Source organism: Macrotis lagotis, chromosome 3, assembly GCF_037893015.1.
Source record: "Macrotis lagotis isolate mMagLag1 chromosome 3, bilby.v1.9.chrom.fasta, whole genome shotgun sequence".
NCBI classification, from domain to species: domain Eukaryota; kingdom Metazoa; phylum Chordata; class Mammalia; order Peramelemorphia; family Peramelidae; genus Macrotis; species Macrotis lagotis.
In genome coordinates this window covers 172,539,637-172,567,389 of record NC_133660.1, presented here as the reverse complement: position 1 = coordinate 172,567,389, position 27,753 = coordinate 172,539,637, and the positions used below count along the sequence as shown (strand labels likewise).

The window sequence follows — 27,753 nt, the reverse complement described above, 5'->3', positions numbered from 1 at the left end:
ATAGTTTCTCTAAATGCCTTACTTCTAGATTTAAGTTAACTTTACCACTTACTATTGTGCAACTCTGAGTAAGCTTGAAGATTAATGAAGGTTGTAGACAGTAGTAACTGTGCACCAGAACTCATATCTTTGGGTAATTTTTGCTATTCTGTTCTCATTAATTAAATCATCAAGTCATTAATTCATTCATTTATTCAACCAGTGTGGGAAGCTCCTTATGAAGAAACTACCAATTCCCAAAGAGACTGTCAACTGGATTGGAGGATTGTTTAAAGAGACTAAAATGTTAAGTGACTTATCCATGTTCATATATCCAGTATGTTTCAAAAGGAAGATTTGAACACAAATTCCCTAACACCTTGTGGCATTGTCATATGTTGACAATTGGGAGTCACCTGATAATTATATTGTAATCCCATAAGGCTTCTTATAGTAGAACAAAAAAAGGAACAAAAATTACATTAAACAAAAAAACAATTTCTATCTTGAATTTATATATTACTGTAAATGAGGTATGGCTACTGAATAGATAGCTGTACTTGAAACCAGGAATATGTGGGTTCAACTCTCACAATTCTCATCATAGCCATTTGGAATGTGAATCTATTAAAGCCATTTAATAATCTCTAAGTGCCATATTTCATCAATAAAATGGGGGTGATCATAACTTCATAATTTCCAAGAGGTTGTTGGAAGATAATGCACATAAAATACCTTGCTAACCCTAAATTTAAATTTAAATGTCATATTTAATGTGAATTTTTAAGTTTATTCTTAAAAAAAGAAATTTGAATTATGTATTAAAAGCTTCTCTGTTAATTTAATTTACTCTTCTTAAGGAATTCTTTATTTGTGTTACATGTTTTAAAATCACCATTTCTGCATAAGCAAAATTTTTAAAAAATGATTCAAATTTCATTTAAAAAAAAGAAGCTGGCACAGCAGTAACTGATTTTGGTGGCATGCTTCTTGATTCTCTTTACAAGTTATGCATATTACAATGCCATACATCGAACACTAGGCTTTGTTGATAGCCATGGTCCTGCCACATGAGTCCTGAGCACTTTCCTGAATTCTCTGGGACATTTGTAAGCCTCTGGTCCATTCAAAAATGCACCTTACAGTAATTATATCCCATACACGAAGGCCCAATACTTATATATAAAACCAATATGAAAACTAACTGCATGCATCAGCAGTAGTACACTGTCAGAAAAAACTCAAGCCTTGAGTAATAAGAGGTGGATTGTGTCCTGCCTTGAGTCTTACTAGCCATATGACTCTGGGAAAATTCACTCTCCTTGAGTCTCAGTTTTCTTGCTTGTAAAAGGAATAGTAAAGCATCTTACCTTACAATACTGGGATGAGATAAGGACTTTGTAAACCTGAAAATGTCATATAAATGAGTACTATTACAATTTTAGACATTTTAATGAATTCCTTTAGGCATTTAAATTCATTTTGCAGGTTAATTAGGAACTGATTCTGTATATATACTTCATATTCCTCAATTTCTTTACCTCAGAGATCAGACTTTTGAATCACATTATTCAACTTTTTTTTTTGTTTTGCAAGGCAATGGGGTTAAGTGACTTGTCCAAAGTCACACAGTTAATAAATATGTGAGACTGCATCTTTAATGAAGGCAGAGATCATAGGCTTTGGCTCGTTCAACCTTGAATGAATATATAGACGTTATGAAGTGCATGAAGGTATACAAGGCATGTTTGATTTGCAGGTGACACAAATTGGGGATGCCTAACATGTTGGACAATAACTCAGAATTTGTAAAAGTCTTGACAAATCAAAACAATAGGCTAAATTTAGTAATGTAAGATTAAGTAATCAATGTGAAAGCCTTACATTTGGGTTTAAAAAAAATCAATTTCACAAGTACAGAATGCAGGAGGTGTGTAGTTTGAGTGGAAGAAGGGGTTTGGGGTCTTGATATGCAGTGATGTTAAGGATTGGTCATAATATCGCAAATGGGATCTGACCAGAGCAGAGTGATATGATCACAAGATTTTAGAAAGGACATCTAGAGGGCAGTAAGAGAATAAGAGATGATGTTATGTGGGGATTGGTTGAAGTAATTTGAATATTTGGCCTGGAGAAGAAAAGATTTAAGGGGATTGTATAGCTGTTTTCAAGAATTTGAAGGTCTCTTAACTGGAACAGAGTTCTCCAAACTTGTTTTGGTCAGGGAACTCTTCAGGAAAAATAATATGTGCATGCACTCCTTAAACCTCTTTTTTTTCCTTATTTAGCCTAAGTAGAAGTGTCACCTTCTGTCTTAAAGTTGGTGCCTTCCTCCAAAATCTACTTTTATATACATATGTGTGTGTGCTTAGTATGTATGTATGTATGTAGTATATTGTTTCCTCCAGCTAGATTGTAAGACTTTCATTTTTGTCTATCTCTGACACATTATCCAGCACATAAGATAAAATATTTGTTGATATCTATGTCCCACCAATCTGCTGAGTCCACACACCCTGTCTTTAGTTTCTCTTTCTTTCCTCTTCCCTTTTTGCTCAGTCTTTATCTATTAGTACCATCAAATACTTGCCTAGCACTTGGAGGAAAGTGAGGAGGAAGAGAAGAATCAAGATGACCTTATTGTAAACCACGTGTAGTCTCCTTTTCTATGTTTTTGGTCTCCCCTTCTATCATCTCAAACTTTAATAGTTGCTTCCACCCAAACCTGAAAATACTGGAACTAGTTGGTCTCTTGTCTCCAGGATCTAGTCTCATTTCTCAACCTACATCTACCCCAGCTGCAAGCCTGCCTCCCCAACCACTTCAGTATCAAACATCCCTACTGTTGCCAATCCCATTCATGAATCCTGATGTGTCTAGTTTGTGTCCCTCTGCTTCTTTCCTCTCGACCTTTAGTATAATTTTTAATTCAAAGTATTTCTATCCCCATTCTTAATACAGTCCTTAAACAAAGGTCTAGAGAGAGGGAAGAACCAGGGCTTTCACTGTCCAAATAGAACACTGCCAGAAATACACTGAGATGCCAAATTCAGAATGTTAATTGTGAACCTCAACCATGTTATGAACTGTTGGGTCAAAGCCCTACTTTGGAGAACACTGATCTAGAGGATGAATCAACTTTTTTTTTTTGCTTAGTCTCAGAAAGTAGAACTAGAAACAATGGATAAAAGTTGCCCAGAGATAAATTTCACCTCAGTTTAAGGGGGAGGATGAGAATCAAGGGAAATAACTACTTGAAAATGATATGAACTATCTTTGGAGGTAGTGGATTACCTGTCACTGAAAATTAAGAAGAATGGATGATCATTTGCTGAGAACACAGTAGAGGGCATTCTAGGAATGTGTTGGACTAGTTTTCTTCTCTCCCAAATCTTGATTCTGTGACTTTACAGGAAGGTTCAGTTCATCTCTGTTAAGATACAGTGTTTGGTTATTTATTTATGATCATTTTGCCCACGCCTGAGGGCAACCATGAAGGGTGGAAGACTGATCCATTAGGCTTCAAGATAAATTTTATTCCCTCTATAGAAAATGGAAAGCAGTGACTCAAAGGGAAGATAAGCTATTATGGATATTATTAGGATCAGATCTTTAGAATTATAAGAAGTCCTTAGAAGTCATGTAGTGTAATTTTTGACCTCAGAAGTCATCATTTTCAAGACCCTTATTTTATACTTGAGAAACTGGAACCCCTGACTGGTTAAGTGACTTACCTAAGATTACCCTTGTTCTAAGGATCTTAGCTAAACAGTTTCACTTACTCCAAATCTAGCATTCTTTTCACACTTCCAGGCTGTCATATTTAAGTGTGATTTGTCTTAGTTCTTGGTTTTGAAAGATTTTTTTTATGAGAATGTACCTCTGAAATTATAATAGAAATGAAATAGGGAACATGATTTGATTTACAAAATCTTGATTTACATACAACTTTTTGAGAATGGATCTTCTGCAGAGACTTAAATCTTCTGATGCCTGGTTGCCTGTGATAATTTTAATATTTATGGATTTAAAATGCATTATGCCAAAATTGAGGTAGTTTAATCTGAAACATTTTTTTCAAATAATTTCCCTCATTTTTTAAGTAATCAAAATAATTATCATTGATACAGTTTACTTGGAACATGGTAAAGACAAAAGTTCAAAAACTATTACTATAAAATAGTAACATTTTATAAATGCCAAAGGGGAGGTATTATGGTTTAATGGTAGAGGGTTGGCCTTGGGGTAAAGAAGACTTACCTCTAACATATACTGCTATTGGTACTGTGGGCAAGCACGTGCTTAACCTCTGGGTGCTCTTTTTTTTTCTTAAGTCAGTGGGGCTAAGTGACTTGCCCAAGGTCAACAGCTAGGTAATTATTAAATGTCTGAAGCTAAATTTGAATTCATGTCCTCCTGACGCCAGGGGCGATGCTCTATCCACTCTGCCACCTATTTGCATGCCCCCTCACACCCCACCCCCCAGGTACTCTTGGCAACTTTCTGACTGCAAATTTTTAGAGGAGTGCTAGACCTATTTAAGTTGAGGATATTTCCTCAGTGGGAATTTGTGGCACTAGTGAAATCATAGGACCATAGGAAACTCCTCTCCCCAATGACCCCACAAATCCTATATTTTATGTAATGAAATTTATCTGCTACATGAAATAAACAGTTCTTAAAAAGGATACTTTTAAAAAAACTGCTGATTTTTTTGATGAATAATTGAGAAACTCTAACTGTATAATACCTTTCAACAATTGCAGATCATCACATTTGGCTGTGACTGCTTTTATAATTTTTGCTTTGAAAAGTTTTGTCAACTACTCTTAAAAATGTAAAAAAGTAGTCCTCCCTCAAATTATTCGTTGATTTTGGAAGCTGGCATCCTTAATTAAAATGTTTTGATGTTGAATATAACACAATCTAAGGATTGCATCAATGACATCTGGCTAACATATTATTTTGACCAAGAAAGATTACTTAATAAAATATGCCATAAATACATGAAGGAATGCTTATGCTAAAATATAACAATGGACACACTTATGTAAATATTTGTACATGTGTACATGTTTGTATCTACATGTCCATACATACATAGCTTTGTATATGTGAAAAGTTCATATGTGTACTTATACCCCATTTAGATGCAATCCTGGAGATTGTATCAGTTTATCAGTTGACAAACACTTTTAAAATGCCTACCATTTGTTAGATATTGTAATAAAAAGAGAAAAATTTAACAGCTCCTGCCTTTGAGAAGCTTGATTTCTGTTGATCAAAATATGAACATACATATAAATATATTTAAAAAATACAAGTTTATTTGCAGTTCCTGATGGAAGAGTCTGGTGGAGCATAAGTCAATCAGATAACAAGTATTTATCAAGTATCTAATATGTAAGCATTGATCTGTAGAAGATGGTGTTTGAGGGGCGGCTAGGTGGCGCAGTGGATAAACCGGCCTTGGAGTCAGAAGTATCTGGATTCAAATCCGGTCTCAGACACTTAATAATTACCTAGCTATGTGGCCTTGGGCAAGCCACTTAACCCCATTTGCCTTGCAAAAACCTAAAAAAAAAAAAAAGATGGTGTTTGAGCCAAGTTTTGAAGGAAATAAGGTGGAGAAGTGAAGGAAGATACTTCCAATCACCGTGGACAATAAATACAAAGGTCTGGAGATAGAAGATGGATTATTATATCTGAGGAATAACAAGAATTGTTTGGCTAGTCTGTAGACTTTGGGAAGAAGAGTTAACATATAATAAGGCTGAAAAGGTAGGTTGGGGTCAGGTTGTGAAGGGCTTTAAAAGACAAAAAGAGAATTTTTTAAAATTTTTTCCTTATAGAAGTAGGGAAGCTTTAGATTTTATTGACTAGATGAGTTAAATGGTCATTTGTTTTAGAAAAACAACATAATTAACTGTGTGTGTAATGAATTGGAGAGAAAATTTGAAGAAGAAAGATCAAATGGAGGTAATTGCAATGGTCTAGTGAGGAATGTAAAAGGTCTGAATTAGTGTAGTGACTGACTAGAGACTGGCAAGAGACATTGTTATGATAAAACCAAAAAGATTTGACAACTAACTGAATAAGTGGGATGAGTAAGAAGTTGAGAATAAAGTTAAGATTGTAAACCTGGTAAACTAAACAGATGATGATGGCCTCCACAACCATAAAGGAAATATTCTGTTGTTTACATCTATTTGAATAGCATGGGAAAACCATGAGGTGAATGGATAAAATCTCCATTAGATTACTATCTAATTGAATTACTATCTAATTGAATGAGTAGCAGAGTAAAATTCAAAGAGGGAGTAGATGGAGTCTGTCTGTCTAAGTGAATATGCTTATGTATTGCCTTCCACATGTGTGCATGTATCTGGAAAATAAGGATTAAAATCATATTGGGAGTAAAAAATGGTGAGAAAATTCTCAAATTTGTGTTCACATATTATAAATTTATGAAGCAAGCAGTAAAGACCTAGGGTCTCAAAGGATATACCAGTGGAGCCAATGTAAATTCTGAAAGAGTCTCTCAGGTTAAAATATCTCTAACAATATCTGCTAAACAGGGACCAGTCTAGGGAAATATGTCTAGCCAAATATGTTGGTCACTAGGTGATGAATTATTTAACCAACATAGAAAATAATGCAAATTTGAAAATATTCTTCAATGGAAGTGGCAAAGAATGAGAAAAGGATGCAGAAAGTTCTAAGAAGCACATTTTTTTGTGGAATATCTATAATTAATTGACTTTATCATGGACTCTGAACAAGAAATCTTTGCCTCACATTCAATAATTTGCATATTAGTGGAAGAGTTGAACTAAGTCATTATTAACAGTCTCATCAAAAACTGAATCAGAAAACTCAGGAAAGTTGTAAAAAGGCAGGATGGCTTAGAGGTTATTTTTTGGAGACTAACAAAGGAGTTAGTTGAGTTGGTTTCATTCTATGCTCAAAGGCAATAAAAATGATAATTTCTAAAGACATTGACTCATCTTGTCTTGTGGTACTCATATTGAACAACAACAAAAAGGGCACAAAGAAGTTAATTGCAACTTATGCATCAACATCTGCTACAGAAAATGACAGGGTAAAGTAATTTTTCTAAGAAATTATCAAATCCCTATAAACCAAGTCAGTATCTCTTTGTTTTCTCAGTGATTTCAGTTTGAAGATAAGTATAGGAAAGGAAGGAGAAAAATATATTGGAAACCATGGTTCAGGTTTAAGAAATGAAAAATGTCAGTCTTATTGGACTACTTAGAAATTTCACTATACTTTGAGAATTGAAAGTCACTATACTTAGCAAGCACTGAGACATATCACAAAATTAACTATTTATGTGAATATGCAGGAAATGAATGATGAATCACTTGTGTGGCATCATATTAGAACCAATTTGTGCTCTGTGAGGCTATAAATGAGGTACAAGTGGAAAATCAAGATCAAATTAGAGGAAAGAATAATGATGAGATGAAGACATTGCATAAAATTGCAAGAAATTAAATATGACCTATTCAACTGATGGAAAAAAAGACCATGATATTAACTTTTTATAAGTTTAACCTTTGTAAAAACAGATCTGTTCTAGATATTTTGTAATTTTTATCAATGCCTTTGTCAACTTTGCAGATGATACAGGGACATCTTTCTGGAAAGTTCTTTGACAAAGTCAAACAAAGATTACCACTGATTAGAATAATGATAATGTTTAATAGAGCCAAGTGAAAGTCCTACATATGGGCTGAAAAATATTAACTGAACAAAGATAAGATTGGAGAAATTTGATTGGAAATCAATTCAAGTGAAAATCCTTCAGAAGTTAAATGTAATTCTTTTCCCTTAATCCGTTCCCCCATTCAAAGATGATGGAATGAAATTTGAGACTTCATTAAGAGAAGCATAGATCTAGAACAAGGAGAGTAGGAAAATTCATTGTGCTTCGCTCTGTTGTCATTTATTAAATTTTGTGTTCAGTTGTAGGCACCACATTTTAGTTAGGAAAATGATAAGCTATAGTATATGCAGAATAGTGATCAGGATGGTTGACGATATAACTGTTGATGTCTAATATAGAGAAGAAAAACTCAAAAAGTACAAGAATGTTGTCTTTGACTCATGTACTCTAAATTCTAGCCAAGCTAATCTATTTGTACATACTGGTACTCCATTTCTAGCCACTATATATTTTCAAGTCTTCCATCCAAGGAAGACACTTCCTTCTCAGTTCCACATTGAATTACCATTTTCCTTCAAGATTCAGTTCATATGTCATTTCCAACTGGAAGCCATTCTAATTCCTTTGGTATTAAGTGCTCTCTAATTCCTCTTCAAATTATATATAAAAGCATTTGTTTCCCATCTCTCCCCAACTTTATCCCCACTAGTGATACGTTAATTCCTTGGAGATAGATTTTTTTCATTTTGTCCTTTTATTACCAGTGTTTAGCACATTATAGGCACAATAAAGTTATTTTATTATACTAGATTCTCTTATTATGTTGAAGAGGGATTGGAATTTGATAAGCTAATTCTAAGGAGGACAGAACTAGGAACCTTGGGCAGAAATTGTAGCTAGGATAATTTAGGCTTCTTGTAAAGGAGTTGCAAAGAAAAAAATTTAGGTTTACCTGAAGAAATATTTTTTAAAATCAATTATTCAAAAAGTGAATGGGTTACCTCAAGAGGAGGAGCACGCTTGGAGGTCTTCAAGTAGAGGCTTCAAGTAAGAAAGCATTTTATATTCTGAGTATATTATAGTAGTGATTCCTTTCAAGTATCGCTTGGGCTGTCTGAATGATTGCTGATTTTCTATCCAACTTTTGATTCTGTGATTCTTCTCCAAAAGTGCAAATCTATGCCTAGTAACTTTTCCAGTCTTTAAGAACCAGTTTAAATGCTACTTCTTTCATGAAGTCTTCCTCACCAACCCTTAAGTGATTTTTTTTCAGGCTTAAATATATCCTTTAAAGTTGGTTATTTGGCCATAGTTCACCAACAAGAGTTAAAATTGCAAAATTCTCTTAAACTTAGGGATAAAATTCATCATCTGAAATGTCTTGAATTTTCAGTGGTATTTAGGTCTGTGTTCCTTGTAAGCTGCACAATAATTGAGCAGGATGTAAGCATCAAGTACCATAGAAACACCACCAATCCCACCTTTCTTCACATCAATGTACTTATTAAAATATGAATCATAACCTCTATGAAAAACTTTGATAATTCCACTAGGGGAAAAATCATGCTTCATTATCCAGGCTGGTAGCTGCTGCAGTTTGACATCTAGGAATCTTTGTTCTCTAAGTGGTGCTGAAAGTGAAGGCTGGGATGAGATCTTGTCAGCTTAGAGTCCGACAAGTCTTGGACACTTGACAAGCATTAAATGTTCTTTTATGTGCAAGATTATCATGCTATATCAATAGTAAAAATACAAAATTTTGATAAGTTTCATCTAACTTATATTTGGTGAGTAAGAATTAGGAAAACCATGATACAGAAAAATATTTGCTCTCATTGAAGTTACATGTATACTTATGAGCAGAGGAAATTAAAAAAAAACTATATTAGAAAAGTGCATGATTGAGATAGAGAACTGTAAAACCAAACTCTCTGTGACATCCTTACTGAGGGGGAATGGGTACCTCTATGTGAATGTGTTTTAAGATTCTGTTTTTACACTAATTATGCGTATCTGTGCACTTCTAATTTCCCAGTTAGCTTATAAACTCCTTGAGGGCAGGAGACATGTTTTATTTATCTTTATATATCCTATGCCATGCCATACAAAGGGTCAAGCTCTATAGAAAGTGTTTAATAAATATTGATTAAATGAATAAATCCAATTCAGGTTCAGTGTGAAGCTGAAGGAAAGAAAAGGAAAAGTTTATGGGTTCTTTGGTGCATTCATTTTATTTGTAGTCATTTCAGCATCTTTCTTCCCCAGCAGAGAAATGAGTCACATTCTTTCATTACTGCCTTAGTTCAGGCTGCCCAGATCCCCAGAGGTTTTCCTATTTCAATTTTTCTAACTCTTAAAAGAAATAGAATGTAGTTGAACTAAAATATTATCAGTCATTAGTGAGTTTTTGCCTCTTAAATGTTGTGTCATGGTATTTTCATTACCTTCAATCTTAACTTCATTACTTCAAACATTAGGTATGTTAGAATCAAATTCCACCTGCACCATCAACATTTTTAATAGCTTGCTTCTTCTTCTATACATTGGCTACAACATTGCATATCCATTCATTGCATTCCTGACATATTAACTCAACAGTTCTCTCTGGTGATTAAGGAGCCATGAAGTAGCTAGGATATACTGAAGTGAAAAGAAATCAAGGTATCACTTGGTTATAAATCATTCTACCAAAACATCAAAATACTACCCATTCTTTATAGTCCAGCTTAAATCCCACCTATTTCACAAAGCTTTCTTTCTCTCTTCCCTGGCTAGAGATATTCTTTTAGATAAAATTCATTTAGCATTTACTAGGTGACTATTATCTAACAACCAATTAATCTATAAATCAACAAGCATTTATTAAGGAATCACTGTATACTATGGAAGTCCTGCCTTCCTGAATGAAACTACTACTCTATTATGGGAAATAAAAATGTTTGCATATAAGAAAATACATAATATACATTCCAATAGGGTCATGACCAATTCTATACAAACAAGTTTATAGTTCATTGACTGCTTTGTGCTTGCCGCTTTGTATTATTAGATTTTATACTTGTATCTTTTGATCCTATCTAGCTCATAGATTCCATGAGGACTGACGCTATTTTTAGTTTTTTCTTTCTCAACCTTATATGATGACTTTTGAGTAATGGGAACTCAGTGAACACATAAAGTCATCATAGAAAGCAGATGTGTTCTTTACTGAACTTCTTAATTGATGATTTTATTTGATAAACTGTCATGATCTAATTACAAAATAATTTCAGTTCTTTTTCTCCCTTCCTAGGTATTGAATTACCAATGTTTTTGAGAGTGGTCACACAAACACCTCTTCCACACTTTGAGAAGAAGTGTTTGATTTCACAGGCTTGCATTTTACATTCCAAAATACTAACAATGTGGGTTTTCTTTTTTCTTCATGTTTATAGGGTGCTGAGAAAATTTTGTCAATGAATGAGTCAGGTGAACTACAAGATCTCTTAACTAAAATTGAGGTAATTGTAATTTTAAAAAATTATTTTTATAAATGACAGTATAAAGATATTCTAATTGCCTCCCTTCTTAAATCACATTGTATTCCCTACTAGACTGTAAGTTCCTTAGGCAAGGTATTGCCCCTTGTTATTGTTGTTTTAATTTTCTTTTTTCTTTTTATTCCCATTCTTAATATACAATCATACACATAATAGGAGCTCCATTAATATTTGTTCAATTGAATTTATAATGGGGGAGGAATTATATCTATATCAAAAATATGTGTTTATATACAGAAACATGAATATATATATATATATGTATATACATATATATATGTATATATATGTATATACATGTATCCAATTCTTCTGTAAGTCATGAATACATCTTACCTATGTCTTGATGCTCTTCCTGAATGAAGGACAAACAACAGCCTGTAACTAATAGGAGTTTCCCCATTGGGGATCCAATTGACCAGTTCCATTTGGGCAATGCAGATTTGATCCTTCCTTTCTTCTCTACTCCCTTCTCCTCTCCCTCCTTCCTTCCTTTTTCTCCCTCCTCTGTCCTCTGTCCATATAGGGTATGATACCTTTACCTGGATGTGCACTGCCCAAAGGAACGGCACTTTCATCACTGAAAACTTGCAAGATACCTTGGGATTTGCAATCTGGTTCACTTTTTAAGGATCATGTCTTAAACTCCAATCACTCTGGCTCTCACTTTCACTGATTGGCCAGCAATAGGTCCCAATCCGAGTCTCATTTGGTCCGAGTCTCATTTGGTCATCACTTGGGCTCTGATGTCCCAGAGTATTTAAATAGCAATTATTTCTGTTTTGGTCAGAAACTCTGAGTCTTCCCTGTCCAGGACTGATTTTTTCTCCCTGACTATGGAAAAAGGGATCATTTTTTACCTTATTTCTTACATAGACTTATCTACTGAGTGAGTATTGCCTCAAATAAACTGAAACTTGGGAAAGAACTTAAGCTTAAAAAGACCAAGGTCTCCCACAGCCTCTAGGGCTATCTCCTTTCATGTTGATATATACCATGCCCCGAACCCAGATGGCTCAGGAGGAGTGGGTGAAGCTGGTAACTTTACCAGCCTTCCCTCACTTAAATACAATTCATTTGCAAGTTATAGCATCTGAGGTCATGGTCATCTTCTAGAATGAAGGACAAATAACTTCATGTGTATATATTGTGTGTGTTAATATATACATATACATATATTATACATATATACATGTATATGTGCTTATATGTCTGAATAAAATGCAAATACATTCACACAACACACAAATGAAGATATGGACTATTTCAGTTTGGTTTTGTTTGCTCAGAACCTAGGACAATATCTTGTATGTTTCCTAATTGCTTGCTGAATAGTTTGCAAGACAGGACACATTATCTTGTAAAAGACCCAACTTCTGCTTATTCCTTTGAGACCCATAAAGAAAAGTGATGTAGGGGCGGCTATGTTGTGCAGTGGATAGAGCACTAATCCTGGAGTCAGGAGTACCTGAGTTCAAATCCGGCCTCAGACACTTAATAATTACCTAGCTATGAGGCCTTGGGCAAGCCACTTTGCCTTGCAAAAAATCTAAAAAAAAAGTGAGGTAAGCTACTATTATGGAATGGTGCTATATCTCCCTAGTCCTACCAATTGTTCTCATCTTCAGGGGAGCTGGTTCCAAGTTCAGAGGGGAAGCAGAACTAGTATGTAGAAAACCAAGCAGTTCTCTTATAAGGTTGGGGCTGGTTTTTCTTTTCTCTTCCTATAAAACTGGGAAGACATTCCTTTGGTTGGTCAATGAAAGACAAACCTTTCATTTTATTCCTTCCATATATGTTCCATGGGGGATCAGATTATTCATGACTATATTACACTCCTTGTGGTACATCCAAGTCTGATTTCTTTGAACTTCCTAAAAAGCAGGTCACTTCATGACCTTTTTTTTTCATAGTACAGAATGTTTTGTTCAACAGAGTTAAATACTTGACCCTTAGACTGAGATAAAGTCAGAGAGAGAGAGAGAGAGAGAGAGAGAGAGAGAGAGAGAGAGAGCAGTCTGATGCTGAACTTTATTTTAGAAATAAGGGTATTTTGGCAGATCAAACCTGGCCATATGTGTCTGGTGGCTCCACAGATTCAAATGTGATGCTCCTGTAGCAGAATTTTTAAAAGATTCTCAGGAGATGCATTTTAACACCTCTAGATACTTAGATATCAGGATGGCATGTCATAGCATTACTTGTAGCACTCACTCCTTATACTCTATGTCTGCATTGAATTACTTAAAATTTATTTAAAAGGCATTAGTACTGGGATGGTCTGTGCTAGACTTCTTGAATTCTCCAGAATCTATACAATGTTCTACAAAGAATAAATGCTTAATAAATATTCACAGGAGAATAGGATACTGAGCTGAAGAATGCCATAGAATTCACCCAGTCCAACCCCCTCATTTTACAGATGAATTAATTGTGGTCCATGGAGGGTAAATGGCTTGTCATGGTGACCCTGGTAGGAATAGGAGGGCTGGGATTCAAAGACTATAGTGACAAAACTGGTGGACATGAAGTTATAAAATATGAATTCAGATCCCTTCCCAGCTACCTGCTTGACTGTGCAAGTCACTCCAATTCTACCTCAGTTTCTTCATCTCTAAAATTATGTAGTTGGATTAGGTGAACATGAAGGTCCCTTGCTGTTTTTTTATCTGTGATCTTATTAAACTGTGAATCCAAAACATTTTCTACTGAACCTTATTCTCCTAATTATGATTGCATTTAATTAGTAAAAACAATTAATTCAATATGTTCTTAATCTCATATTATCTAGGATTGACTAATGTGAAAAGAACATTGGAAAATAACCAGAGGCACTATGCAAAATGACTGTATGTAATCTATTATCTTAATGCTTGGAAATACCAGGTGTGTGTGTGTGTGTGTGTGTGTGTGTGTGTGTGTGTGTACATACATATACACATATATACATATATATATATATATAATCTTATAATCTTATAACTTTTCTCAAAGTTAAAACTGCATTTTAAAGTTAGATGTTAATTTATTATTATAAAATTCCTCGGGAGGGTTAGAGTGAACAGTGCTGAATCTGGATTGTGGTGCCTGGAGCTCAGTCTAAAGTGTCAATTTAGAGATGGCTGAGGGCATTTTTATTCTTTCAGGAGACATAAATTGGGCCATGTATGCTATAAAATAATTAATTAAAATAAGAAATGACTAGCATACTTTTTCCTCTCTAGATACCACATACCAGATGAATTCCCACTCTCAGTGAAGAGCAGTGACCTTACAGTCTCATGGTTTCCCAACACTCCTGTCTCTCTCACTAAAAAGTCTTGCATCCTTAGGTCTGAGTTCCTGAGGTCTTCATTTTCCTTTTCCTCCCACTACTAATCTCAATTTATCTTTAAAAGGTAATTTAAAGATATCTTTCACACAGCTGGTCATTTTGTGATGTTTGCTGAAGGCATCCAAATTGTTCATTACCACTCGGTTTTCAGGAATTTAGGCCAAAAGCTAGAAAATTAAGTATCTAAGAAAGGTACTTAGAAGGGACCTTGAGAATTTATTACATAAATAATGTTGTCTAGAAGGAACACATCTTGGAGTAGATATGAATATTCTTATCAGTAGCTGTTAACTTTTTCTTACTTTTAAAAGATTAAATGAAATATTAAAATCCTTATTGATCAATCCCTTAAAAGAGGGGAATGGTGAGCAAGGGTCCAGATAGCACAATCTTCCTGTGGAAAAAGGAGCAAGACTTTAGCCCTGACCTGAAAGAAGGGAAACCCCAAAATCATTCCAGATCCATCCAAAATTTACCAGGAATGACATCTCACAGGGGAAGGGGAAAATATTAAGGAACCTGAAGCAGTGGTTTAAAATCAATATATAGTTGGGAGGACAAAACTACAAAAGTGAGTGGTAACTATTATCAAGATGGGGTTTGTCTCATTGTACAATGGACATTCATTCCTCAGTGGCATTATACTAGCCATAATCAGTTTTTTTTTTTTTTTGCAAATCAATTGGGTTAAGTGACTTGCCCAAGGTCACAGTTAGGTAATTATTATGTATCTGAGGCCACATTTGAGCTCAGATCCTTCTGCCTCCAGGAGTCAAAGTCATTCTTAGTGGTTCAGTTTGTTAGTGTTGCCATGGTCCCAGACTAGGTTTTTGCTATCAAACTCTGTCCTTGTACTATGAAAATTGTTACTGGATCTAATCCAAGGGATTTTATTATTGGAAATACCAGAAAGCTTGAATCCTAATGTTATTTCACCTATAACGGATTTGAGTTTCTTATTTCTTACTATAGAGCATTGGTCTTGGAGTCAGGAGATCAGGAGTTTGAATCCAACCCTTACCAGTTGTGTGACCACGGGCAAGTTACTTAACCCTGATTACTTCACAGCCAGGATCATCTTCAATCATTCTGATTTATATTTGACCAATGGACCTAGATGATTTTGGAGGAGAAAGTGAGACTGGTGACTAAGCACAGCACCCCCTCACTCAAATCCAATTCATGTGCTTTTCATGGCATCACCTCCCTGATGTTATGGTTTTCTTTGAAAACGAAGGACAAACATTAAAATTATTTGCTGACTACCACATGTAAGCCAGGTGATGTGATGGATAGAACACTAGGAATGGAGTTAGGAAGATCTGAGTCCAAATTTCACCTCAGACAATGTCTAGATATGTGACCTTAGGCAAGTTACTTAACATTTCTGCTTCATTTTCTTCAACTGTAAAATGGGGATAAACCTACCTTTCAGAGTACTTGTGAGAGTCAAATGATAGTGGTAAAACACATCCTCCTGGGGCATAATTAGGTGAAAAATAAATGATCATTCTTCCTTTCACTTCCTTATAATTTGCTTCAAAATGAAAATTTAATAAACTCATCTAGAAAATGAGCAGGTCTCTCTAAATTGTTTTTCATCTATCTGCTTTGAGTAGAAAAAAAGAGAAAAGGAAGATCTCTAGGGTTGTGTGTAGCACCTTAATATATTGCCTTAGCACAGGGACTTAATCATTAATAAAGAAGTACATCAGACTGGTTCAGCCTTTTGGTATTTGAGTAATTTTGAGACTATAAAAAAGCCAAACATTCCAATGTTTGATAATCATGTCTGGCCATTTTCATACCGTTTGTCATTTGTAGATGTAGGTGAAGCTATCATTACATAAATGCATTCTTGAAAAGTTGTAGATAGCATATAACCGTCTAAAGCTGTGTTAAAACTTTTGAGACACCTTGCATACATCATGTTTTATAAATCAAATAATTTTCACAAAGAATTAATCACTTTGGTTAGATATTCTTTGATTTTGAAGCAAAGTATTTCTTCAATTGTATTAGGTTGAATAACTTAAACTGTCTGACTTTAGGGAAGTTTCATGATTTTTCTGTCATTCAGTTTTCACATATATAAAATAAGAATGATAATATCTTCTTCATATTGAGTATGACAAGTATCCAAAGATGTAATCTATCTGAAAAAGCTTGGAAAAGTATTAAACACTTGTAGAAACATAGATTATATGATTATGATTATGCTTCTTCAAAATGTAGTGGCATCTAATACAGAACTTTTTTCTTCATTCCCCACTTCTGCCTTCTGCCTCCTAATATTTCTTTCAAATTTGGTAATGTTTGATAACCAATGGATGATCTCATTAAATCTCTTATTAAAAGAATAGTTTTCTCTTAATGTAAATAATTCATTCCTTACCATATATCTTTTGTCAATCTAGATTTTTGTATATTGGACTTTTTTCCTAAGGGGAGCATACCTCTATTATTTAAGGTTTATAAAACATGTTTCCACATATAAATCTTTTGATGAATTTAATGAAAATATTATTTCCCCTATTTTTAGATGTAGAAATTGATGTTCACGGAAATGATGTGAGGTTGTTCACATTTTGACCAACATGGTCTTTTTCTTAGAAATATAATGGTCATTCAATACTTGGCACTCTCTTCTCATCTTCTGAGTGATATTGTTTGTTAGAAAGTGAGCTGGAAATGGAAGAAGGAGAAATAATATGATACGTAGGAGAGAGGTAGCTTACTTCTCACCCTCTTGGTTTATACTGTGATGGATTTGAAAGAAAGGGTGTCAAAGGGTGTTCTATGATATTATTTTACAATTCCTATTGAAGAGGGAGATTGACAACCTGGTGTACTGTATATTCTAATGTTTTCCCCCCTTTTTCTTTCTTCCCATGTGCTTCTAGAGAGTTCAACATCCACATGAATGTCCTTCCTGTGGGGGCTTTGGCTTCCTTCCCTGTTCAGTGTGCCATGGAAGCAAGATGTCAGTGTTTCGGAACTGCTTTACAGACTCTTTCAAAGCCTTGAAATGCACAGCTTGTAATGAAAATGGACTGCAGCGCTGTAGAAGTTGTGCTTGCTAAAAACACCTTCTAATACAGAGCCTCATTTTATTAATACCACTTAAGAGTTTGTTATATTCTTTTTTAAATAGTTACATTCATGGGATAATTAATAAACTTTATTTCTAATAATCATTGAATATTCACTTAAAATCACTGAAGTCAGGGGTTTTCCTAAGTGTTGAGTTATAAACTGTTCAAAAAATGTCCAAAGCTGGGTTTCTCTATTTAATAACCATGAGGGCAATGCTGATCAGTGTCTGACCCTATTCACTAACTAGTCACAGATTTGTTGTAAAGGTTACGCATAATAATATTAGAAGACACTCTCTCTGGGAGAACCAACCAAGTTTTCTTGGGCCCTGAAAGACCTGACTACCTCCTTTCCTTTAGTTCTTCCCTCTTGTATGTCACAGTTCTTGTCTTCTAAGTCTAAGGGTTTAATGTGAATTCATGTGCTTGGTACTCTCTTGGGGAAACTCATCTTTTCATTCTATCCCAGGTCCTTTAGAGGAAGTTGTTTATACATAAACATGTTTATATGAAGTTCATTAATCATTCTATTTTAAAGAAATGAAACAAATATATTAATGAACTCATCAAGTCCTTTCATTCCAATCCAAACACCTAAACCCAAAACATAAGAATTTAATTCAACTTAGTCAACCACACAAGAAATTGGCAGGTATCCAACACAGGAGTATTCATCCACTAAAAAAATCAAAAACAAAACCGAAAAAAAAAAATCTTTCAAAGAGTCAATGTCTAGTTGGGGATAGGGATTCAGGAATTCTGGGTCTTTCAGTTTGTCTCTCTCTCTCTCTCTCTCTCTCTCTCTCTCTCTCTCTCTCTCTCTCTCTTGAAGTGGTGGGCTCAGCACCATGTGCAAGATAGATCAGAGACTGATTGCTTCCTCCAGGTCAACCCATCTCTGCCTCTGCTGTTGCTGCTGTGGCAATTATGCTAGTCCTTTGTTCTGGACGTCTCTCCTGCCTGCTATTCCTGCTTTGATTGCATGCTTTTAGGTCTGGGTCATGCCAAGTGAGTTCAGAATCATTCTACTAAAATCTAATTGTAGTACTGCAGGAGGCTGAGGAGCAGGATAGCTTCCTACCAAGCACCATATTGCCTCTTTCACTTTCCTTCACCAAATTTGAATTGTCTTCTATACCATATTATTTTTTCCATGTCCCCTTTTAAAACACACAACCTTCAGCTTGGTGGTTGGACTTAATGAACTTCCTCCTAATTCAGGTTTGCCCAATAATTTTCTCACTGGGAGGATTGGAAGGATGTGTTAAAATCTGTGAATCTATTTTCTAAAGTGTCATTACTTATAATATTACAGACACAGGTAATAATTTCAACTTTAGAATGAAGTTCATACATACATGCTTAAGTTATCATTTTTAACACTAATATAGCATGGTTAGCATTAATGAAACAGAGAAATAAATAATAGCACATATGGAAATAATGCATTTATAATAAGGACAAAAATACCACACCATATAAAGTCACATTAGAATTGTATAGAGACTAGATATATAGATTACATGCAGAAACATGTAACATATATACTTACCTGCCTATATAAGTAGCATAAATAGCAATGGTAAAGAAGAAAAGCACATTGAATAGCAAGCACAAAAGCCTTAAATAATACAGAAAAGCATTATACATGCTTGCCTAAGAAGCATACAATAAAGACATGCTTGAACTATAGCAAAAGATATCTTTTGGCCAAATGGGACTTTCCACTTCTTTTAATGACCCAATTGACTTCTCCTATGGCCTTCTGAGTTTGGGGATGACCTAGGTGCTCTAATACTGTTTCCAAATTCTATATTTGACCTTATTTTCCTGGAAGCCTCAATGAATGAAGCCAAAAAGAAAATGTTTGCTTCTTGCTCCAGTCTTCCTAATATCCAGATCCCTTTTATGTATTGCTCCTTCACCAATGTAAACTCCTTGAGGGGCAGGGACCATTTAGTAAGCTTCTATTTAAATGCTTTCCAATTAGCACAGAGCTTAGAATATAGTAAACATTCAGCAAGCATTTTATATTTACAAATAGATGCATTTGTAAACAATTCACATATAATATACACATGCATGTATATGTAATTGAATATATACATATACACATACACATATACACATATATGTAATATACATTTCTGTATCTACTAAATTTGTAACATCTGGTGGATGTATGTACGGACATTCTATATATATTTATATATAATATAAATAGATATATACATTTACATGCATATATAGCACACACACATATGTATATAGTGGCTATAAACATATAAATATGGCCCCACAGATGACAAGTATTGGTTGAGATGGATTTTCTTCATTGGACATACAAACTTCTTCATGGACTGGAAATTTGTCTAATCATTAAATTATTTTTCTTTGGTTCAGGATCTTTTGTATTCCTTGTATTCAAAGATTTCCTAGCAGAATTCTATTCTGCTTCCAGAGATATTGGCAAAGAATTTCAACATCATACCATCATTTGTTTCTATAAGTTCGTTCCTGAGTGAAGTCATAGCTAGCTAGGTCTTTCCTAGCTTTCCTCTCAACCAGAAGGAAGATTTGTTATGAATCTCTTTGTCTTCTTAGTCTTTTGAGACTCCAAGGCACAACCTAACCAAACATTAGTAGGTATAGTGGAAAGCTGGTGGCATTAATGTTGGTAGTTTTCTATGTCCATACTAAAAAGTGCCACATGTTCATTCTATTGAGCCTTCTGTTCATTTGTCTGGCTCCTTAGGGTGTCTAGGGTGTGAGTGATTTAACCATTTGTGGTTAGTAAGATATGATTCTAAATTTCTTGATTCCTATCAAAATATATCTTCTTGAGTAGTTTACTGTCAATGTCTTATCAAAAAAAGACATATACACACACTCATATATGCATATATATGTATATATATATATATATATATATGTATATATATATACATACACACACACACACACATATATATATATATATATATATATATACATATATATATATATATATATATATACCTACATTCAGATAGACACATCCTATCCATCTTATCTATAGATCTAGCTTTCTATCAATATCTTGCCAATCACAAATTTCTGGTTCCTGGTGAGTATACATACTTGTGCATACTGGGTAAAAAATTTCATCACTCCCAGGGTGTTGCTCAAGTTCCTGCTATGTCCTTCTAGGGATAAAAGTTTCCCTGCACAATACCTAAAGTCTTGCTTGGTACTCACACTCTCCCAATATGCAGCAGAAGATAGTAGAACTTTCTCTGAACACAAAGAATTCAGTCTTATGCCTCAGTTTTGACAGCCCAGGGAAGCCTATGGACCCTTTCTCAGTCTAATGTTTTTTAAATACATAAAATACAAATGATTAGAAAGAAAACCAATTATATTGAAATGCAGTTATCAAAATATATTTAAAAAATTTATAGACTCAAGGTTAAGTAGTACTGTTATACATATCACCTGCCTGTCCAGTAAAATCAGTCAAGTATCCAGTCATGAATTGGGTAGTGCTTTCAAGACCATGGATTCCAATGCATTCCAGAATATCAGCTGCTTACACTGCTATCACATATGGGACTAATGCAAGCTTTGTTTATTCCCTTCATGTGATCTACCTTGAGCTGAGCAGCAGATTTTATGTACTGTCGTTTTTGAATTTTGCAAGTTTTTCTGCCCTAAAACTTTGGGCTACTTGGATCATGCCACTTAAACCAGGTTAAGTTATAATCCCTCGAGACTTTCATTAGTCCCCATTGTATCTTCATTTCATTAATCTACCATTGCTATCATATTTCAATGGCATTTTCTTTCCAGAACTTGATTGCTTCCTCTACAGGTGTATATAGAGAGACTCTGCTGAAGATTTTAATTTGATGTAGTACAGTTCTTGTACTGACCTTTGGCTGGTTTGGTTTCTATGTCCAGGTGTTGTCTCTACTCTATTCACAAGTCACTATATTTTTTCAGATCATTGCTCCCTTTAAAGATAAATATCTCTTCTTTCCTTTCTTTTCTTGGGTTAGGGACTGTATATTTAGTTTCTAGATATTCTCTTCAGCTCATGTCTCTTTATAGGATTTTAGAATGTGCTCCTGTCTTAGATAAGACAGAATTGCCACTTTATAAAGATAATTCAGTATTTACAACTCCAACCCTCAATATTCACAGCACCAGGAAGGGAAACATTTTTACTATGTCCAGGAAGCTCTCCTAGGATCAAAATTCTTTTTTGGGCTTTCAATTTCAATGTTTCCCTCCTTATACTCTTAAGATTTTTACTCCCTGCTACTTATTTTAGCCTAAGTTGTAATAACAACATACACAGCAATACAAAAGATATAACATTTGAGAACATAACCATTTATATTAAACAAAATTAAATTTAGGATCAATTTTTAGCATTAGCATAGAGGTAAAAATGAAATAAAGCAAAAAAAGGATTTCAAAGTAGGAAACAAAACAAAAGAAAAACAATTTCTCATATAATAAATATTTGAACAGGATCTGTAGAATTCTAGTGAAATTGGTGGCTTTTCTTTCTAGCCAATTTAAAAACCTTATTTGAAATTTCCCTGACTAAGCCCTTGTGTGCCACCACCAGGGGTCACTGCTCACCAGTGACTGACCTTTATTCAGTAGTCAGGACTGACAGTCAAAACTCTTTGCCCCTACTAGCTGATAATGGTCTGTGCTTTTCTAAATAGGTTTACTGTATGGTGCCCTAGAGATCTGAATGAGTTAATGCTACCTCTTAACTGTCTAATATTACAACAATGAGTCTCTTAGGGAAAACAGAAAAAAATCAAATTGGTGAGAAAGAAAATTGTGATTAAATAAATGAATGAATGAGAGGGTATTTATTAGGAGCCTATGACAAATCAAAACTACAGCAGCATATATTGTCCTCAAAAGGGTAATGGCAATTTTTTAAAAAAAATTCCATTGTAGGCAAAGGAATTGTCTTAGAATTCACAATCAGTGATCTCATTAGTTATGGTAGCAAGAGAGCTTCTTAGTGTAAAAAAAAAGTTTATTTTTTTTTGTTGCTACAATATCTAGAAGAATACAAAAAGTGAATTTTGACCCTAACAATATAGCTCTGCTAGGTCACATAGGAAAAAAAAAAGCAATAGTAGATTGGACAAATAATCTATTGCAATTCTATGTAATCTGCTGACTGAATAGAAAACTTCTCAGTCTACATTCTCATAAGCAATTTCAATCATATCTATGAAGAAATAGCCAAAGCAGAAAGCAATTTGTCATTCAATTAATTGTTCTATCTCTCCTCTTCTTAAAATTGATTTAATAACATGCAGTACTAGTGAATAAGTTCTCTCCTCTGACTCCATTTTTTGACCATCATCTCTCTCTAATTCTTGAATCTTCTAACCCCAGTTTAGGTTATAAAGTCATATTATAGAACAGGAAATGTGCTTGGGTTCCATTGCCACTCAGACGCTGGATTTATTGCAAAAATTCTTAATTATGTTGACCACTGCTCTTCTTATTATATGATTATGAACACTGTACAAGTTCTATACTGATTAAGGAAAATATACAGAATAATACAGCTTTTAGATCACTTTCATAATGACCTATGTCAAAAATACCTTCAGAGTGAGTAGTCAAATCTCAAAGGCTCACTCTCTGGTCTAGTAAACCAAAAGGAAATGGTTCCTTTTCTCTTAATCATTTTCACACATTTCCCTAGCTACCTTTCATTCCATTTAGGAAGCATTATTACATGGCTTAAGATGTAGTGTTTTGTGCCATTAACTATTAAGTCTATAAGGAAGCACAATTGTAGAAGAGCAATGAAGCTTTACAAAAGACAACTTTAAGGGCTCCAAGGAAATGGTATTGAAAAGAGGATTATGATAAGATTTAAGAGTCTTCTTTAGGTGACTTACTGAACTATTTCCAACAAGGTGCTTCATGTATCTGTGCCTCAGCTTCCTCAGCTCTGTAATTGAATTTGACTATCATCCAAATTTATCTGATTGGGTTTTTATTTTAATTTTTGTGAGGATAGGTACATATTTTAACTTTGATATAAAGGCCTCAGTGAGGAAAATTCCTTTAGCAATTTAGCTTGCCACCTTCTCCATAATTTACAGTTATCGCAAGTTGCCTAGAACATAGAGAAGCGATTTTGGAGGTAGCATATGTCTGAAGACAAAATTGAATCTAACTTTTCTTAGCTCTGAGGTCAGTTATCTGTCATTGCATTCCTTGAAAGTACCTAATGAACACATTAGGTTCGTTAAGGCAAGTTATTATTATTGCTCAATAATTATTGTGAATTTCGTATTTTAGCAAGGTTTATTTTCTATAGAAAAAAGAATAGTATTTTTCATTTTGTTTTATGTTTCAAATAATAATTTATATTTATATGTTCTATATTAGCAAAAAAAAACCAAGTGTGATCCTAAACCTGCTTTGAGAGAGAATAAATAAGCAGATAACAAAAGGTTATCATGTCTTCCACTGGGAAGCAGTAAGTCTAAATCTGCATTACTTTTGGATGTCATATTTTAGGAAGGATATTGTTAAGAAGAGTTCATCCAGAGAAAGAAAACCAGAATGGGAAAGAATCTGGGGATTATGTCATATGACAATATGTAGAAGGAACTAGGGATGTTTAATTTAGAGAAGACAGCTGTTAGTAAGGTTTTATTGTGCTTTGAAGATTTGACATATAGAAAAAAATGAATGATTTATCTTTCTTAGTCCCAAAGGATCAAAGTAAGAAAAATGTGGGAAAGTTGTAGAGATGAAAATTTTGGCTTATTGTAAGAAAAAATTTCCTGAGTTTTCCCAATGTGGAATGAGTTCCAAAAAAAAAAAATTTAAACAAAGAGATAATAGGTTTTTCCCCTTTGCTAGAGCTCTTCAAGTGAATTATAGCTGTTCATTTCTCAAAGGTTTTGTAGAGTGGCTTACTTCATCAGCAGAATTTGGGTTATATGGCTGTTGAGCTCTCTTTCGCCTCTGATATTACATAATGTTTTTCTCACAGTAACCAGATTGGATACATACTAGAACTAGGTCAATAAAGTAAAGTGATGAAGGTTACTGATCAAAATTAACTAATTAGCATTTGTAACCAAGTTCTTTGAATAAGTTGTGAACCATCACTTACTGCTAGTTCCTCCTTCATGCATATTAGGGAATGAGGTTTGTTGGATACAGGTACTTTGAAATCTGGAATCCATGTGATCAAAAACTGAATCATTATGGAATATAATGTCTTTGGTGAAACAAAATGTTTTAAAGTGGCTGCTTAAATCTGGGTGTTATTTAGCTAAACAGAAATAGTATTCTTTTTGGTGCATAAAGCTAGTCTGCTTTGGCTTTATTGAAAGCATAGATAATGGATATTGTTGCTGTTATTATTATTCTTTTTTAAAATAATGAATATCTAATACAAGCATCTCTAATCTACATAATGCCACCCTAGACCCCCTCTGAAATTTCTGATATTTTGGGATAATACTCCTCTATGGAGACAGCAGTTGTTCTTAAATAGAAAAAATAATAAGTTTTTGAAATCATATTTCCCTGAGGAAAAGAAAAGACATCAATGCAGATGGAAATTTTTACTCCAAGAGTAGCTATTCTGAGTCATCTCTGGATATCAGTTTTTCCCCCTCTTTTTGTTAGACCTTGTTTTTATCATACTGGTGGAGTAAAAATGTGGGTGAGCTTGTGGCAAGGTCACTTTGAAAAGGGACCTTATAGCTTTATAGAAGACTATACAGTGTCATAAAAGCATTACTAATATAAGGTAAAACTAAAGAACATTTTTCACATAATATCTAGAAAACTCATATTTTCATTACTACACATACATACTTTAGCCTTTTCTGTCTTTAAATATGATTCTTTTTTTGTTATCCCTCCTCTAAACTTAACCTTTACCTTCCTGTTGGGCCACAGAAGAAATGTTAAGAGAAATGATATTTGAATAGGATAGAGTAGGTATCCACAATGACATAAGCATTGAAATAAATGTAAAAAAATTATAGTATATTTGAGTTGGAAAGGACATCCCTCAAGGGAGCAGCAAACCCATCAATAGCCAAGGTAACCCATTCAAATTTGGGGCTCTTGCAAAGTTTGGGCTGTTAAGATATTGTTCATTTCTTTAAAGCAAGTCCAAACTTTCCTTCCTACTTTTCCATTCCTTCCCTCTAAGGATAAGCAGATGAAATATGTTCATTCATAAAACAATCTTTTAAATATTCTAAGATCACAATCCTACTACCCTCCCCTCTAATTTTTTTTTCTTATGGAGACTAAACTTCTTCAGTTTTTCTTTCAAAACAGTTCTTCCTAAGAGGTAGTTTTTGATCCCTTCAACATTCTTATAATTTTTCCCTGGGTATAATAATGTCCTTCTAAAAAGGTGATGCCTAGAATACAACATTATTCCTTGCCTTTGGTCTAACTACTATCAAATGCAATGTGGCTATCACTTTTATAGTTCTGGATATTGTGTTTTCCAATGTAACCTAAAATGACCTCAGCTTTTGCAACATCCATGTGGCATTCACATGACAATCAATAGGAATCCACAAAATGCTGCATATTTCCTTCATATAAATTGTTTAGTTCATGTTCCCATCTTACACTTCTGCATTTGATTTTTTAATTTTAGAAAGGTTTTATTAATTTTGTTTTAGAATTTTCCCCCCAATCTTGCTTCCCTCCCCTCACCCCACAGAAGGCAGTTGTCAGTCTTTACATGGTTGTATTTGATTTTTGAAAGCAAAATACTTATTACTGTTTATTTCTTTTTCCTCCTTCCTTCCCTCCCTCCTTCCTTCCTTCCTTTTCTCTTTCCATCCTCCCTCACTCCCTCCCTTCCTCCCTTCCTTCATTCCTTCCTTCTTCCCTTTCTTCCTTCCTTTTTTCTCCAAAAGTTTTAATTTATATGAGCTTTTTGGATCAGGATTGTGTTACACAAAGCATCAGCTATCTTTCTGCAAGTCTTATATGGTTGCTACACATACAAGTCATTGATAAAAAGTATTGATCAACACAAGACTAAGGGTGGTATTCTGTTCCAAGTGGATATAAACTTATTGGTGTTCCTAGTACAGCTTCCATGAAATTGACCAAAATCTGTATCATTTATATCCTTATTTAACACATCACTCAAAGTCAAGGCTCAGTCATACATGATTATTCTCTATTGTCACATTTGGCATAGTTTGGGATGATGGTTCTGTATGTAATGTAGGAGTCCTAGTCTAAGGAGAGTCTTCAAGATCATTGTGCTTTCTTAAAATCAGGAAACAGGTGGGAATTTTTTCTTTTTTACCTCTGATTCAATTAAGGAGCTTTAGAATGTAGACCATTATTAAAAAAAAAGTATTTCTAGTCTACTTCTTCAATTCTCATATGCATATCGATACTGTACAATAATGGGAAATGAGTCATTTATCATTGGTTAGTCAAAGAAGGCTTTGCCAAAAAACTGGAAGTTAAATTGAGCTTTGAAGAATGGACAAGATTTCTATAGGCAAACAGGAATTAGGAAGCAATTCAGAGGAGAGCATGAATAAAGAAATAAAGAAATGGATTGTGAATTTACAATCATTAAGTCAAAATCAAGCATAATGATTTACTTACTATTTATTAGGCACTATTCTAGGGACTGGAGGATCTAAATCAAAATTTACATAATTTATACCCTTAAGGTATAATATTTAAGGAAGAAAGTGAATGTTCCTTAACTTGTGATCTATGGCCTTGTTTTTTTAAAAAGAATAATTTATTAGCTTCATTTCCACAGAATTGCTTTCCTTTTCAGTCCCCTATATTTTAAACATCAAGGAACCATAGGAATTGGCTCCTGTCTGACAAAGAAGTCCATCACACATACACAAAATTATGAACTTCTACAGTAAATGGCAGGTAGCATTAGAGAGAGAGAGAAAGGCACTTGCATATTTCCATTATGATAATAGAACATTCTAGATGAACTGGAGGGAAATAATCAGTCAATATAAACCAATCCTATTAGGTGCCAGATACTATTGGTGAAGGTACTGTACTACCCTCGGGGAAACAAAATACAATAAAAAGATAGGG

General features: G+C 34.2%; 1 protein-coding gene across 2 annotated transcripts in view; it reads left to right on the top strand.

Moving 5' to 3' along the window:
- The window catches only part of GRXCR1 (glutaredoxin and cysteine rich domain containing 1), a 131,172-nt gene extending 113,508 nt beyond the window's left edge, over positions 1 to 17,664 (top strand). For both annotated transcript variants that reach the window (XM_074229522.1, XM_074229521.1), the window contains 2 exons: positions 11,104 to 11,169; positions 17,446 to 17,664. In XM_074229522.1, coding sequence (XP_074085623.1) covers positions 11,104 to 11,169; positions 17,446 to 17,625 — 246 coding nt within the window. In that variant the 3' untranslated portion in view covers positions 17,626 to 17,664. The remainder of the gene's footprint in view (positions 1 to 11,103; positions 11,170 to 17,445) is intronic.
- The last annotated feature ends 10,089 nt before the right edge of the window (positions 17,665 to 27,753 follow it).